The sequence below is a fragment of the Uloborus diversus genome, chromosome 1 (genome assembly GCF_026930045.1).
Source record: "Uloborus diversus isolate 005 chromosome 1, Udiv.v.3.1, whole genome shotgun sequence".
Taxonomy (NCBI): Eukaryota; Metazoa; Arthropoda; class Arachnida; order Araneae; family Uloboridae; genus Uloborus; species Uloborus diversus.
In genome coordinates this window covers 225,987,365-226,002,830 of record NC_072731.1, presented here as the reverse complement: position 1 = coordinate 226,002,830, position 15,466 = coordinate 225,987,365, and the positions used below count along the sequence as shown (strand labels likewise).

Genomic DNA, 15,466 nt, shown 5'->3' with positions numbered 1-15,466 from the left:
ATGTGTAAACACAACTTTGATTATTTAGCATGTATTAAAAACTTTTGCTTAAAATATGAATTCTACTTTCCCATATCCATTTCTCTACTTTTTTTTCGCTCTGCATTGCTCAGAAATTTTTATCCAGCGCTTAAATAGCATTAAATGAAACCATTTCAAATTGCTGAATAACATATTGAGAGAATCACATCAATTATACAAACAGAAATTTGAAAAATTGATCTGGGATATGTTTTTCATTTCTAATTCTGTTAAATAGTGACTTTCTAAAATAATAGATTTTTCTTTTTAACTGAAAAACTATTTCACCATAACTGTTCATTTTCTGGCGGGAACGCAGTCTGCTTTCATCACTTTTTGAGTTGTTGGCGCGGCTTATTGCCACTGTGTTAAGATAATTCCTTAATCTAAAACCTAGTTCATTTTTTAGTTATTTTTAGTTCAATTTCATAAATCGAAATGTTTGAGGCACGTTTAGTACAAGGAGCTTTGTTAAAAAAAGTTTTAGAAGCAATTAAAGACTTGATAAATGAAGCAACATGGGATTGTGCTGCTACTGGTATCAGTTTACAAGCTATGGATAATTCTCACGTCAGTTTAGTTTCATTGACTATGAGAAGTGATGGATTTGATAAATTTCGCTGTGATAGAAATCTCTCCATGGGTATGAATCTTGCCAGGTATGTTTATGAAAATTCAAATTGTAGTTCCCTCCTTTAGTTAAAATTTTCAAAATTTTTTGCGTACAAAATTTTTCGATAATCGTATTATGTTTACAAAAACTCACTTTCATATTTACAGATTACGTTTCTGAAAGATTAAAATAGCAACTATTACTTAACATGTCAAACTCTTAACAAACAACTCTTAACTCAAAAACTTAAATTGCGTCAATTTTGGAATTTAAAGTCCGTCTGCTTTTTTTTATGGTGAATTAAATCCTTGGAGCGTTGTGACATTTTCACCTGCATTTGCACTTTAATTCTGGAATTTCAAAACTTGGCTTTTAATTTTAATTTGCATGGTTCCTTATATTCAAATGAATATGATTAAAAAGTCAAATTTTAAATTACGGAATAAAGTATAAATACTGGGGAAAATTTCACACCCCTGTGAGTGGATTATAATTGACTCTGTCTCTTATTATTTCAGCATGGCTAAGATTCTGAAGTGTGCTGCTAATGATGATATCATAACCATTAAAGCTCAGGATGATGCAGATACTGTTACATTCGTCTTTGAAGCTCCTAGTAAGTACTACTGCAATTTATTATTTTACTGCTTGTAAAATATGATTATGTCATGATTAGTTTTTCCAGTCTCTAGCAATGCTTTAATTGTTTCTCATTTCATCCAAAGCAGGCTTCTCAGTCTGGAATCTTGTTTGAAGCACCATAATTGTTTCAAGTGCTTGTAAAATTCTAATAGTTTCACTTTTTACATAATTTTTTTTCAGTTCAGTTAGTTTAGTTTAATATCTATATGCAAGCTATAAACAAATAATAGATTAATAATTAGTGTTATGGTCTTTAAAACTGCATTGTGATTTTATTGAGTGCAAAAGCTTGGGCACACCTTTAGTGGGCAGACGCTGGCATAGAGCATAGGAAGGAGAACAGTAGCAGTAAACATTATATAGTGCTAAGAATAAAAGTTTTGAAAATCAGATATTTACGTTAAACAATAAATAGTTTGAATGATGTATCTGTTGTATGTATGCAACAGTTACATTGTAATTTCTTTTTTTCACGCTGAAACAAAGATGTCCTTTGAATTTTAATAATATATGGTTTTGTACATCAAAATAGATTTTGATACCCTGTGCCTTTTAAATTCACCTACTCTGCACATTGTAACCTTCTTTTTGGTAATATGCTCACAATGTCCTTTTAACTATAAAACAAAACATTGTCACAATTTCAAAACTTATTATTTATGCGAGCCTAGCCTTGTAACTTAGCTCTCTACCTTCAGTTGCTCATTAGAATGGCATTGGTAGACTCAATACTAGATTTTAAGTACAAATTTTACTTATAAGCTAAAAATTTTTTAAAAATGAATGTTTAAATATCTTTTTTTTTTTCTTTCGGTGCTTAATTGCACAGGTCAATGTTAAAATATACTTGGCTTTCATATGCATGAACTGGAAAAAATGAATAAATAAAAAAATCTATTTTTTTTCTTTACTAAGTTATTATTAATCCTTTTAATTAAATTTATTTAAATGCTCCTCTTATATTTTTGCCAGGTAGCATTCTGTTATTTTTTGTTATCTGATAGAAACACTAGTTGGGACATAAGCATAACCTGGCACCATTCTAAAGTCTACAGATCTTGATCAAAATATTATGAGGCTGCCAGATTAGGTTTACCTCAACGAAGGAGGTCAAATTTTATGTATTATTGTAATCTTTATCTTTTCTATTCATTCTAGACCAAGAGAAGATATCTGATTATGAAATGAAGCTGATGAATTTAGACACAGAACATTTAGGCATTCCAGTAAGTATCTCTATTTTAAATGGGTTGTTTAAAATTCTGCAAAGGAAAAAAATACAGCAAAATAAGTGTCTTAATTTAACTTAAGTTGTCTGCTGCATCTTCAAAATACCAAGTCAGGGTTTGCATTTTATGTCTTATAAAAAGTATAAATCAATTTTTTTTTTTTAAACATTAGTTGAAAGTAATCTGGCTATAATTTATAAAATTTGACTTGGCTAATAATTAACAATCTGAGGGTAGCACAGGCCCTGATATTCTGATTTGTTAATGAATTATGTTCTCAAACTGGGTGGTGTAGACTGCCTCGACTGGTCGACCGATGACTAACCTCATCCTTCCTATGAGAGCTACCGGTTAACTGGTTGCTACCAATGTCGTTCTATGAGCCTCACTAGTGGATCTACCGGTCAACCACAAGTGAAGCTGGTTGATTGAATCGCATGACATTTTTGACCAATTATAAGTATTTTTCACCTGCGTGTTATTTGTCTGTGCAAGTAACCGGTGATCAACCGAAAGTGTTCGATAAAACATTGGTTGGAGTGCAAACAGTTAGTAACCACTGACTTCATTAGCTGTCATGTGATCAGCCCACTGGTTGAGGTTGTGGAACGTAAGTATAGAAGAAGAGTGCCACTAGGTGTGTGTGTGTGTGATACCAAATCTTTGTTGTTAATTTGTGCAAAAAATGATAGTTACTTTAGTTACTCTTCAAGTTTTACCCAGTTTACTTAAATGAAAGAAATACAATGTGCAATTCCTCTGTATTAAGAACCTCAAAAATTCTATCTCATTAAACACAATGTGTTGGTATCCTATACCTTCATAATGTTTAGTATTTTTTACAAAATCATAGGTATAAACATGTTTAACTATCTATATGTATGTACAGTACTATTTAATTACAAATAAATAAATATGTATATAGATGGATAGATGAAAATAGATTTACAGTTCAGATAAATAATTAGGGTACTGTAAGAAAATTTTTGTCCTAAGGATGCCACTCCTTGGAAAAGTTTCGGATCCCCTGTATTATACTATAATTTGTGTATTATATTTATTCATCATACTAATTAGCCTTTTATTTATTTATTTTTTTGTAGGAAACTGATTACAGTGTAGTGATTAAGTTACCTGCCTCTGAATTCCAGAGGATATGTAGAGATCTAAGTCAGATTGGCGATTCCGTTGGCATCACGTGCACAAAAGACGGTGTTCGCTTTTCTGCTAGTGGAGATTTAGGAACAGGTGAATAGAGATAATTATTGAGCATTGAATGCATTTGCAATCAGAGTACCTAACCATATGATACAAGTGTGGGATAACTTCAAAAAATAATGATTTTTACTTTTATAAAGCAATTTGTTTTGTTACTGCTAAGTTTGGTTTCTTCTAAATGTATGTAAGGTGAGATAAAAATTTATCTTCTTGTAGCTTAAGATTATATTTTGAATTGAAGCAATCCTATAATGAACCTTTTATATTTATTTTGATTCTATTCACCTCATTTATTTGTGAATCTTTATGAAATATTATCTCAAATATGAAAAAAAAAATGTTCAAAAAGGTTATATATATAGACCTTCAGGAAGCATTGCTTAGAAAATGTTTTCTGGATAATTATTTGGCTGAATATTTTTAGTAATTAATATTTTCAAGCTTTTAATTCTTAATTGTGTGTTTTAAATTATACTATACAGGATGCATTCTCTGTATTGCTTTTAGACAAAAATAAAGATCATTAGACAGTCTAATAATTCAGCCAAATGACTATTCATTTCATCTTTACTTAATATTAAAGGCATAAATATAAATTGTATAAGTGTTTGTTATAGTAAATGAATGTTTCATAAAGCATATGTCACTTGCATGCTGTTTTACAAGGAATTCTGTAGATGATAATTAATTTACATTTTTAATTAATTTGTTTTTAATTGGAAATACTTAGTAAAATGTCCCCCCCCCCCCCCACCGTCTAATAATGTTTTAATTCTCCCCTTTTCTCTTTTGAGACTTGGACTCAAACTTCTGTTTTTTTTATCAAAAGGTTTGCTAATTTATTAATATTTAATTTTAATGTTACACTCACAAGTAGAAATCTGAACATTTTGTTGTTATCAATACTGAAGTTGACCTTAAATTTTTTTTTGTTTCATTGTTTTATTTTATAGTCCCCCCGTCCCCATTTTAAATATTGGTTACATTTTAATACATATTCTTGTTTATATTAAATGTAAATGGCACTCTTACTTTTTTCTTCTGAAATTTGTGTTCAAGAAATCGGCTACTCTTAAGTTTTCTCGGATGATATATATTTAGCATATCTAAATTTTTAGGTAACAAATCTTTGATTAAAATTTCATTCTATGATAACTTACTTTGGTTGCGTTCGACGAACCTCACCGTCGACCGGTAAGTAACCTGTTACAAACCGCAGCGTTCTATCATCTATCGGTTACCATTTTAAGCTGTAGATTGGTGGATTGGAGCACGTGATCATTAGCTGTCACGTGATTAACTAACCGGGCGCTACCGGTCGAGCTCGTCGAACGTAAGCATTGTGATTGTTAACTTAGTAACATCCCAAGTTAATAATAGTTTTCTTTTCTATCCAGGAAATATCAAACTTTCTCAAACTGCTAATGTTGATAAAGAAGAAGAAGCTGTTATTATTGAAATGCAGGAACCAGTGTCATTAAATTTTGCTCTTCGATATTTGAATTCTTTTACCAAAGCTACTCCGCTTGCTGGACAAGTTCAACTTTCTCTGTCGGCTGATGTACCATTAGGTAACCATAAGTTTAGTTGTAAAATGATTGTGTCTAATCTAAAACAGAAGTGCAATGTTTTGAGTTACTTATTAAACTTTTGGAACAAATCTGATATACCCCCCTCTTGACGACTTTTTCCTGTTGGCGCCAAAAAAGCGTCGCCAAGAAAACTATGTATGACGTCATATGTCATACATCGTTCTTAGCGATGCTTTTTTAGCGCCAACAGGAAAAATTCAAATTATGTCATTAATTATTTAATGAAATTAATGCATTAATTTTTTTCCGTTGTTTCTCTGGGATACGAGCCCTCGGTCTCATAGTACTTTGGTAATGAGACCCCTGCCTCGGTCTCATTACAAAAGTACTATGAGACCTCGGGCTCGCCAGGACCTTGCTGCCGCTCGGTCCGTTATCCCTCCGACTTTTAATATACATCACAGTCGGATATAAGTCACAGATCTCCTCCGTTCAGTATACAATAAAGTCACAGATTTTATGTGAAATTAACACCATTTTTGTGCTACAAAAATGCCAACCAGACCAAAATACAAACTACCAGAAACACACTAAAAACACAATAATTCAAAATATGTTCACTTACCTTTTTTACTTTTCTTTTACTTCCTCACGTGAGGCAGTGCACATATGTTCCGCTCTTAGGGAAATTATCCCATTTTTTATTATCATTACTTTACAAAAATATTTAAATTATGTTTGTTTTGACAAAAAAAATTCCAAAAAAAACAACCTTATTTTACTTGTATTTTGTACTCCACCCAATTAATTTCGCGAATTATTTCCAAAAACTTTACAAACATATCCTCATTTTTGTATTCACAATTTTTTTTGTATAAATAATAAGCTAAATAAAATTTAAAATCCCCTAATCTATTATATGTTGGTAGAGTACTTTTAACGTGTCTCCATGTGGATTCAATTGTGTTAGTGTGACATTTAGTTTCTGGATCTACAAAATTAAGTTTATGGTTGATTGTTAAATGCTCATACCCCTCCTCCCCCAATGTATCATATGCCCTCCAACAATCGGAGTGCACCGTCGTGCCTGGTAGTATCCACTGCTTAATCAAATTTCAATTGATACATTTGGACAACATCACAAACCGAACTCATAATTAAAATAGAAAATTCAACTAAATTAACATTAAAAAACAACAAGAAAAAGAATACTCTAAAATAAAGTTTGAATTGAAACTTTATTTTAGAGTATTCAACTTAAAATCTCCCTAAGAGCGGAACATATGAGCACCTACCTCCTACCACACAGACACGTGCAAAAAGACAGACTTCGAGAAACTACTTTCCAGCGTTCAAGTTGCAAAACCAGGGTTGCCAAGTTATCGCCTTATTGGCGATTTTCGTATCGAGCGAAAAATTAAAATCTCGCCAAGAGGGGGGCATATCAGAGGAGAGCCAAACTTTTTTTTTTAAATGTAAAATGGTCTTAAATTTTGTAGAATTGTTAAATTAAATATTTATTTTGACATAATGAAAGCATTTAACATAATGTTGCGACCAATGGCAGGAACACATACATAACAAAAACTGAAAATTAATAAAACTTTCCAATAGGCGAGAAGTAGAAATATTTATTTGCAACTAGCAATGAGATAATTAATCTTATGACAACAGAAATAAATGAATTTACAAACCAGAAAAAAAACCGAATAAAGGGGGGGAGGGATACAAATCGATTGTTGTTCATATCAGTATTGTTTTAAGTGTTCACTCTTTTTACATTCAGTAACTTTCTTAATTTTTCGTAGTTTACTCTGGTAAGCGCTTTTGTAAAAATATCTCCCAGCTGCCCTTCAGATTTTACATAATGATTACAGGCTTATCCTCACTTTTTTTTTTTTTTTGTAAGAAAAAATGATAGCGTACATCCATGTGTTTTGTGTGCTTGTGTATAACGGGTGCAACGGATAGTGTCTTTAAAAAAAAAAATTAAAAAAAAACCTCTCACTTCCGAAATTCTTTATTTTTAGTTTGAACATTTTTACTGCATGTAAATTAATTGTACAAAAATGGTACAGTTATTTTATTCTAAAAGTTAATTCTTATTGATGACACGAATTATTTAGACATTCTATAAACGTGCCACCTTTTGGTACTGAATTTCCGAAAATAAGTTGAATCTAGCATTTATAAAAATATGTAGGTGTTATTTTATTTTGAAAGCATGTCTGAATACCAAATTAATGTATGGTATTTTTGTATTGTTTGATTGGGATGTTCTGTTGAGACATTTCTACTTTTCATACATCGAAATTTGAGTAACTAAGCGTTTTTTTGACTGAAATAGTTATTGTTTTGCGGATGTTTTCCACTTTAAACATTACAATTTGAATCGCTTAGCTTTTTTTTAGCAGAGTATGAGAAAAGTTTTTGTTCGATGAAATGCATGTTGCAAAATAGCTTTTATTTCTATTGATACATATTTCATTGGTGAGCTATTATAGTAATCTGTTAATTTAAGTATTTTAAATACTTTCTAGTAATTTTTCTTTCTGTACAAAAACTTTCTAGTTTCTGTTATTTTTGAAGCGTATATTCTCTATGTTTTTTGTTGTGGTTTTATGTTTTTATATTAATAGTGTTCTGAATTTCTTTGGTCATGTTTTTTTATCTGAATTTTTCCTGTTGGCACTAACACTTTCTGGAATAAAATTTGTTCAATATAACTGTACCATGTGATTTCATTATAGGATTTGTAGGACCCTAGGTGCTATTTATTGATTACAAAATAAAAAAAAATTAATACAATTTAAATAATTGAGACCGGTCCAACATACCCCACCTCCCCTTATATCATACAGAGCACTTTTTACAATTGTCCACATCTTTCTCACATCTTCCATTTTGTTTGTGGCGTATATGATGCTGCTGTTTCTAACTGAATACCTTTCTTGTTTGAAAAATGTACTCTCTGAGTAAAAACTTTAGGACCAGTAGTACACTTTTTTGAGAAATTGGACGCATCTTAAACTTAGGATAAAAAATCATTTGAGTGATAACTATTGACCTTAAATACAAGTAAGAAAGGCAAAAATATGATTGATAAGTATTTCATTATCAGAAAATATTATAGATCAATATTTAAGCCTGAGTAAAATCTTTATGGCCAACATAGAGAAAAAAGCTTAAGAGGACAAAAATACATACAAACATTTATAAACTTGTATAGGAGCCATTTCTACTTTTATTTGCATAGATGAAAAAAGAAAAATATCACTAGAGAGTAAAAATAGTGTATGAATTTTGTTTACTTCAGAGAAGTCTACACTCAACATTCTGATTCTTATTACATTACTGTTTTATGGCAACTACTTTTTTTAACAATGGGTTAGTATTTTATCATGGTCCCACGAAATTTCCGCTTACACTTACAGGCCGTGTCAACCTCTAAAGCTCATGGCATCAAAGAGGGCGCTACAGGGGCCCCTCGTTTTCATTACGTTGCCATTGATTGGTGGATGTAAGGGTTCCGCTCGGCACCTCTTGCTGTCAAAATGAGCGACGTCCAATCAAAAGTAAACAAACTTTGAAACATTGACATTGATTGGTGGATGCATGAGCGAATTTACGTTGCATTGGTTTAACACAGAAAAGTCATCAATTACAAAGGCCTTTTGAGCATCAGCGCCATCTAGTGGGGCTATGATTTAAGCATGATATGGCCAGGCATATGCATGGAGCCTCAGTTAGACAATCCTCTGGCCATGAAATAAGGCATCACTAAGTGAGATGCTAATGAGCTGACGAACAAAAAGCATACATACCAGTATGAGCTTATAACTGCATCCTGTTTGAAGTCTGTGTAGGGCTGTTATCTCTTGGTTTTAAAATTTTTGTCTTATCATACTTTTGGTAGATTTTGGAATGTGAAAGGAAATTTTCCTTGAAAGGATAAGCTGACCTGGAAATCAGCAGACATTTTATGGATCTCAAAATATTTACTTGCTAGTATTAAAACAAGTAATCTCATAGGCTAAATTGTTAGTTTTTCTAATTTCTCGTTTAACTCGAATTAACTTCTCGTTATTATGCCGGATGATGTGATTTAATAAGAAGCACTAAGTTGCTATTGTTTTTTATCTACTAACTTTTTTTTAGCATTCTAAAGTATGCTATTTGACGGTTATATTCCAATAATGTAAAGTATAAAGCAAAAGCTGCATTGACTGAAATCGTAAGATTTTCTCCATTGAAAGTTCTAGCTATTTCCCAGGAAGAGGGTATTTTTAAAAAGTAGAAATCTTTTTTTAAAAAAAATCTTTCCTCAGAATCTGATAGAAGCTGCAACGCTGCACTATTTCTAGCTCACTTTAGAGTGTGAGCCTAAAAAGATAGCTTGAGGTATTTAAGACATGTACTATGAGTTCTACTAAGCCAGAACATTTTGCTTACTGGGTCATTCCATACGAAATGAGCAAAATTCGCAAAAAAGTGGTGGGCGCATGGTAACATTTTTATGAAATTTGCTATACAGGTTCCTTTTAAGCCTATATAAAAGTATCTAAAATATTTTTGCTTCAAATTTTTTATTTGAATAGTTACATGCGATTGTAAATTGGTCAAATTGAACAGCATTCTCATAAATGTTAAATATTGCATTTTTGAAGGCTTGTATCTTATTAACTATTTAATGAAAACATAAAAGTTATATGTTGTTGCAATCTATGGAGTAGGATAATTAATCTGATGTCAGTAAAATTTTCAAAGTTATTATAGTTAACTTTTAACCGAGTTTCAAAAACTGAAAATATTTCAATTTTCTCATAATTAAGCATATTATTTTTTAATCTCAATCTTTAAGGAATGCATTAGCTTTGATGAAATTAATACCCAATAATGTGCTAAGCATCATAAAAGAAATACCTTACTTTTGAAGTTGTATTTTAACTCCTTTGGTTTCAAAATTAGTTTTAAACTTAGTGAGATTTTGTAAAATGATGATTTTCAACTTCACATACACACAAAAATTCAAATGAGGGAAAGTTCAGACAACTTTAAAATTTTACAAGAATATAGAGCTGTGTTTCTACTATTTGCTTGAAGAAACTCGAAATTGGTTTTTGATTTCCAAAAAATTTAGAAAAATAGCTTTTTTTGTTTTATGGGTCAATCCATACAGGTTCGACTGATGGGCGCGCTCGACACTTTTTAATTTTTCTTTGAAATTCATATTCCTAAAAGCTGCATATGAAAGATGTTTAAAACCACTTTTATTTTTTCTCTCAACTGGACTTTTGATTTTTTTTAGAGGTCATCAAAAGTGACTTTCGTAGTCAAAAATGGGACTTTTAGACCTTTGCATTTTGGCCGAAATCTATTTGAATTACATTTATGACAGTTAATTTAACGCTTTGATGTTAAAGTGCATTAGTTGATAGTCTTACATGCTGAGTTACGTAGCTGTAAGTTAATAATTAAAATAATGGCAACAGGTTAACGTTCAAGGCCAAATATAAAACTTTTACTCATTTCCAAGGGGGATAACTCACGTAGGGGACGGAAACACAAAATGAAATACGACAAAAACTAATCACTGGAACCATGCTAAAAAGAATATGTAACTGTTGCTGTGTGTTTGTGCACCCTTTATAGATTACAGCCCCTCAAAAATCAGAAAAATGACGAAAATAACATTTTTGGACCCCTATAAACCAAAAAGGGATGCAATTAAAAATAAAATTTCCTGGCCAATTGAATATTCCGTTCAAGTACTATACATGTTATACATATTGTTTTTTGTATTTGGTTTGTAAAAAAGATACAGGTCTTTGAAATTAAGTAATTTTGCTAGTCAATTCACACACTAAAACAGAAATAAAAAGTGTGAAAATGTCATGGCACCTTCTTAAATTACATATATTGTGCCCTATATAATACATTATACTGAAAAAAAACACATTGTAATTTTCAAAATAATTATTTTAATTTGATAATTCAGAAATATTTAAACATGAATGAGTAGTTAATACTGTATGGAACCTGTATGGATTGACCCTTATGGGTCATTCCATGTCAAGTGATCCAAAGTTTTTTCCCTCACCTTTTTGTATTTCTTTGAAATTTGGCTCATCGATTGTACCCTTTGAGGTAATCAAAAGTCCAAATTTTTAGATTTTTATCTCTATTATTTTTTTATTTATGACACTTTGATTTTTCGAAAAACCCGCTTTTTTTCATGGATGCTTGAACATAAAATGGACGATAACTCAGCACCAAATATAGATAGAAAGATTTGGTAAAAAGCATTTTAAAGTACATTAGTTGCTGTTTAATGGGATATGCAACATGACTAATTTCAAAAAATTTTTAATTTTAAAAAAATGAAATTTAAATTTTAAATTTATATTTCTTAGAAAAGGTATAATGAATTTTTTAAAAAAAATTCTCAAAAATTTGTGTGTATTTTATCTTTATTTGTGCAAATTTTCAAGTTGGGATCTCAATGGGATCATATTTTTATGAATTTTTAAATAAAATTTGACTTATGAAATAATGACATTTTTCAGATTCTAACTAGTTAAATATGGGGTTCTTTTACTGGGGATGGTCTAGTAAGTAATAATTGATCATGACTATGCTTGAAATGAACTGACATGACTTTGTAGATTAGTACCCCCCCCCCCCCCCCTCCGCCACACAGCCACTTTTTATCTTTTTTTTTTCAAAACTGTATTTAAAAAAAAGCCGGCACGTAAGAGTTATAACCATAATAAACTGGGACGCACGCTGCTAAACATCAGTAGTGACTAAAGCTTATAAATGGGGGGGGGGGGGCGGGCATAAAAAATAAAAGTCAGAAAAACTGAACTCATTTGCAGCTTTTTTTCTTTCGGAAAGTGAGACGGTAGGGGGAGGGGTTCAATCTGGAATGAACCATAACAACATGGAAGGTTATGCTCAAATTAGCAAAATTTGTTTGATATATAACTGCTTTTAATATATGTATAAATAGATCTCGCTGCATTGCTCTCGTTTACAAGTGAAATTAAAAGAAAACTAGCATTAAAGAAAAGAAAAAACAGCTGCACTCCAAATGTTGTTGAAAGAGTTTTATGTGGACAGACATATGACCTGATACTTAGATTTATTTTTAGTTTGGTGTAAAAAGAATGAAACAACACGGGGGGAAACACTCCTATTTTGCTGTGATCTTGGGGAAAACTATTTCTTTCCTCCATCCAAATTTGAAAGTTGGTGCAGAGGTAAGGGACGAAATGAATCATAACTTTCCTTATCAGATAGTGAAATAATCAAGTACACTTTGTGAAGTTCGGACTGAAAAAGAAACGCTTGTTGGTCTGAAAAAAAAAGCATCAGGTGAAGCGTGATACTAGTATAGTGTTAATCGTATGTGTGAGTGAATGTGGGGGGGGGGGTAATGTACTTTGTCTTGCTTTAAAGAAGAACATTTACCAACTTTTATTACGTTTTCTATTCATTTTGTTTTATTCTATTTCTTTATTTATTTTTTACATTTTAAAAATAGTTTTGGAAAAAAATAATAAAAGTGTTGGCCCGGGGGAAGGGGTCTTTTTCTTACTTTAAAGAAGAATATTTACCAATTTTTAATAAGTTTACTATTCATTTTGAATTTTTATTCATTTATTTATTTTTTACATTTTGAAAATAGTTTTGAAAAAAAATAAATAAAATAAAAGTGGTGGTGCGGGGGGGGGGGGGGGGGGGGTGCTTGCCAATTTACAAATTCACGTCAGCTCATTTCAAGCATAGTTATGATCAATTACTACTTACTAGACCATCCCCAGTGAGAGAACCCCATATTTAACTAGTTGGAATCTGAAAAATGTCATTATTTCATAAGTCAAATTTTATTTAAAAATTCATAAAAATATGATCCCATTGAGATCCCAACTTGAAACTTTGCACAAATGAAAATAAAATACACACAATTTTTTGAGAATTTTTTTTAAAAAAAATCATTATACCTTTTTTGAGAAATTTAAAATTTAAATTTCATTTTTTAAAAATTAATTTTTTTTTGAAATTAGTCATGTTGCATATCCCATTAAACAGCAACTAATGTACTTTAAAATGCTTTTTACCAAATCTTTCTATCTATATTTGATGCTGAGTTATCGTCCATTTTATGTTCAAGCATCCATGAAAAAAAGCGGGTTTTTCGAAAAATCAAAGTGTCATAAATAAAAAAATAATAGAGATAAAAATCTAAAAATTTGGACTTTTGATTACCTCAAAGAGTACAATCGATGAGCCAAATTTCAAAGAAATACAAAAGGGTGAGGGAAAAAATTTCCCAAATTTTGGATCACTTGACATGGAATGACCCTTATGTGAAATTACGAGAATTCAAAGAATTAGATAAACGACTAAATGATGCAAAAGCAAGTAAAACTAACATTTATTTCAATTTAAAAGATGTACATTTCAGACTGTACTTCATAAACATGCTTTTGAGAAAATGAAACACGAAAGAAATGGTTAATTTTGCTAAATTTACAAAATAAAAAGAAGTAACTAATTAAATTTTACCTTAGTTCAAGTTACTCTAGTAACAAAAATAGGCTGATACCAATGATTAAAATTTAGTAGCATCTAAAAGACACTTCAATATGTTACGTAAAAAAATTGAGTAAATTTAGAGCATTCCCTCATCTTCAAAAAAAAACATTTGAAATAGAGGAAAAAATGAAATTTTTGGAAATTTTCAATTTTTTAAAGTACAATTTCGTCATCAAGAAATTTATAAACAGTTACTAAATTAGAGCAGATAGTTATAGATAGTTTTTCAATCTGAATCATTTTTACTGTTTTTTTTTCCATTATAAGAGCTAGAAGAGTAATTTAAAATCTGAAGTAAATTGGCAAAATTTCAATCTTTGTTAATATCTCAGATTCGAAAAAAGACCCGAATAAATTTTACTTTGCTCTTTCTCAATAGAGAATTGTTTATAGAATGCGGAAATATTTAATTTTTAAGTGTACATTTATAACTTATGGAGTCACAAAATGGTAGCAATGGACTCTGAAAATTTAGGCTTAGCGTAACTATCAACTTCTAATTTCTTTAACAAAGCAACAAACTGTTTTTAAACTTCCATATTTTGCATTTCCTCATAGATATGTATGGTTTACTTAAATAAAAATTTTCATTGAAATCTGTGACATGTCAGCCACAGCTGATTTGCTCATTTCGCATGGAATGACCCTACTGTAACAAGAAAAAAACTGAGTGCCAATACTAAATTTCTAATTGTGATTATTGAGTTATGCATGAGTACAGAATATTAACTATTTTTTTCCTTTTATTTGTTTATTTGCAGTTGTGGAGTATAAAATTGAAGATATTGGATACATTCGATATTATCTTGCTCCCAAAATCGAAGATAACGATGATTAAATACATCTGTCACCATCTCAGACCTACATTTGTGTTTCATGTAAAATGTTCAAAACTTTCCATTCATTCTCATGTATACTGCTTTTAATAATAATAAAAAAGTTTTGTAGTTTTACTAGCATATAAAATTGGTCTTTTATTCAAACAAAAAATATTTTAAAAAATCAATTGAATTTTGAAATCTTGAATTCATTATGTTTCTCGTAATAATGAATTGCGATTAGGACCCTACTTGTTGGTGTTTTTTGTTTCTGCAAATGTAATGGAAATGGCCAAGAAATTTGCACCCATCATATTATGACGAGTGATTTTCTAGAATAGGTAATACGAGGCATAAACATAAAAAAAAGGTGGTAATTTGGATCTGGTAATAAGGATTTTATGGCTGATATTGTAAAGATTATTACAGCATATAATGTTATGTGTTTTTATTTCTTATCTTTATATATTAGTAGGAAAGCTGTTTTCTTTCGGTATCGATTCCTCCTCTGTAAACTGATTTCCTTCATTCTTTTTTTGTTTAGTAGCTATTGCCGAGTTTTAGTGTCATCAGTAAAAATTTTTGAAATCGAACGCTAATTAACGGAGATAATAATAAAAAACACATTTTCATCCTAAATGGCTCTTTCTACGCAAATGAATGGTCCATTTTTTTTTTAATTGATATGGTTGTAAAAGTCTTTAGAAAATACTCCTAACAAAAAAAATTGTCAAGGCGCCCAATGTCCAATAACCTAAATCCACTAGAAAAAAGTTATAAGCGTTTTTTAGT

At 30.6% G+C, this 15,466-nt stretch overlaps 1 protein-coding gene across 1 annotated transcript; it reads left to right on the top strand.

Moving 5' to 3' along the window:
• Positions 1 to 79: 79 nt before the first annotated feature.
• On the top strand, positions 80 to 14,822 carry LOC129234183 (proliferating cell nuclear antigen-like). Its single transcript, XM_054868095.1, has 6 exons — positions 80 to 680; positions 1,153 to 1,250; positions 2,435 to 2,502; positions 3,609 to 3,753; positions 5,121 to 5,294; positions 14,618 to 14,822. The coding sequence occupies exons 1-6, from the start codon at positions 460 to 462 to the stop codon at positions 14,692 to 14,694; spliced, it is 783 nt and encodes a 260-aa protein (XP_054724070.1). The 5' UTR covers positions 80 to 459; the 3' UTR covers positions 14,695 to 14,822.
• The last annotated feature ends 644 nt before the right edge of the window (positions 14,823 to 15,466 follow it).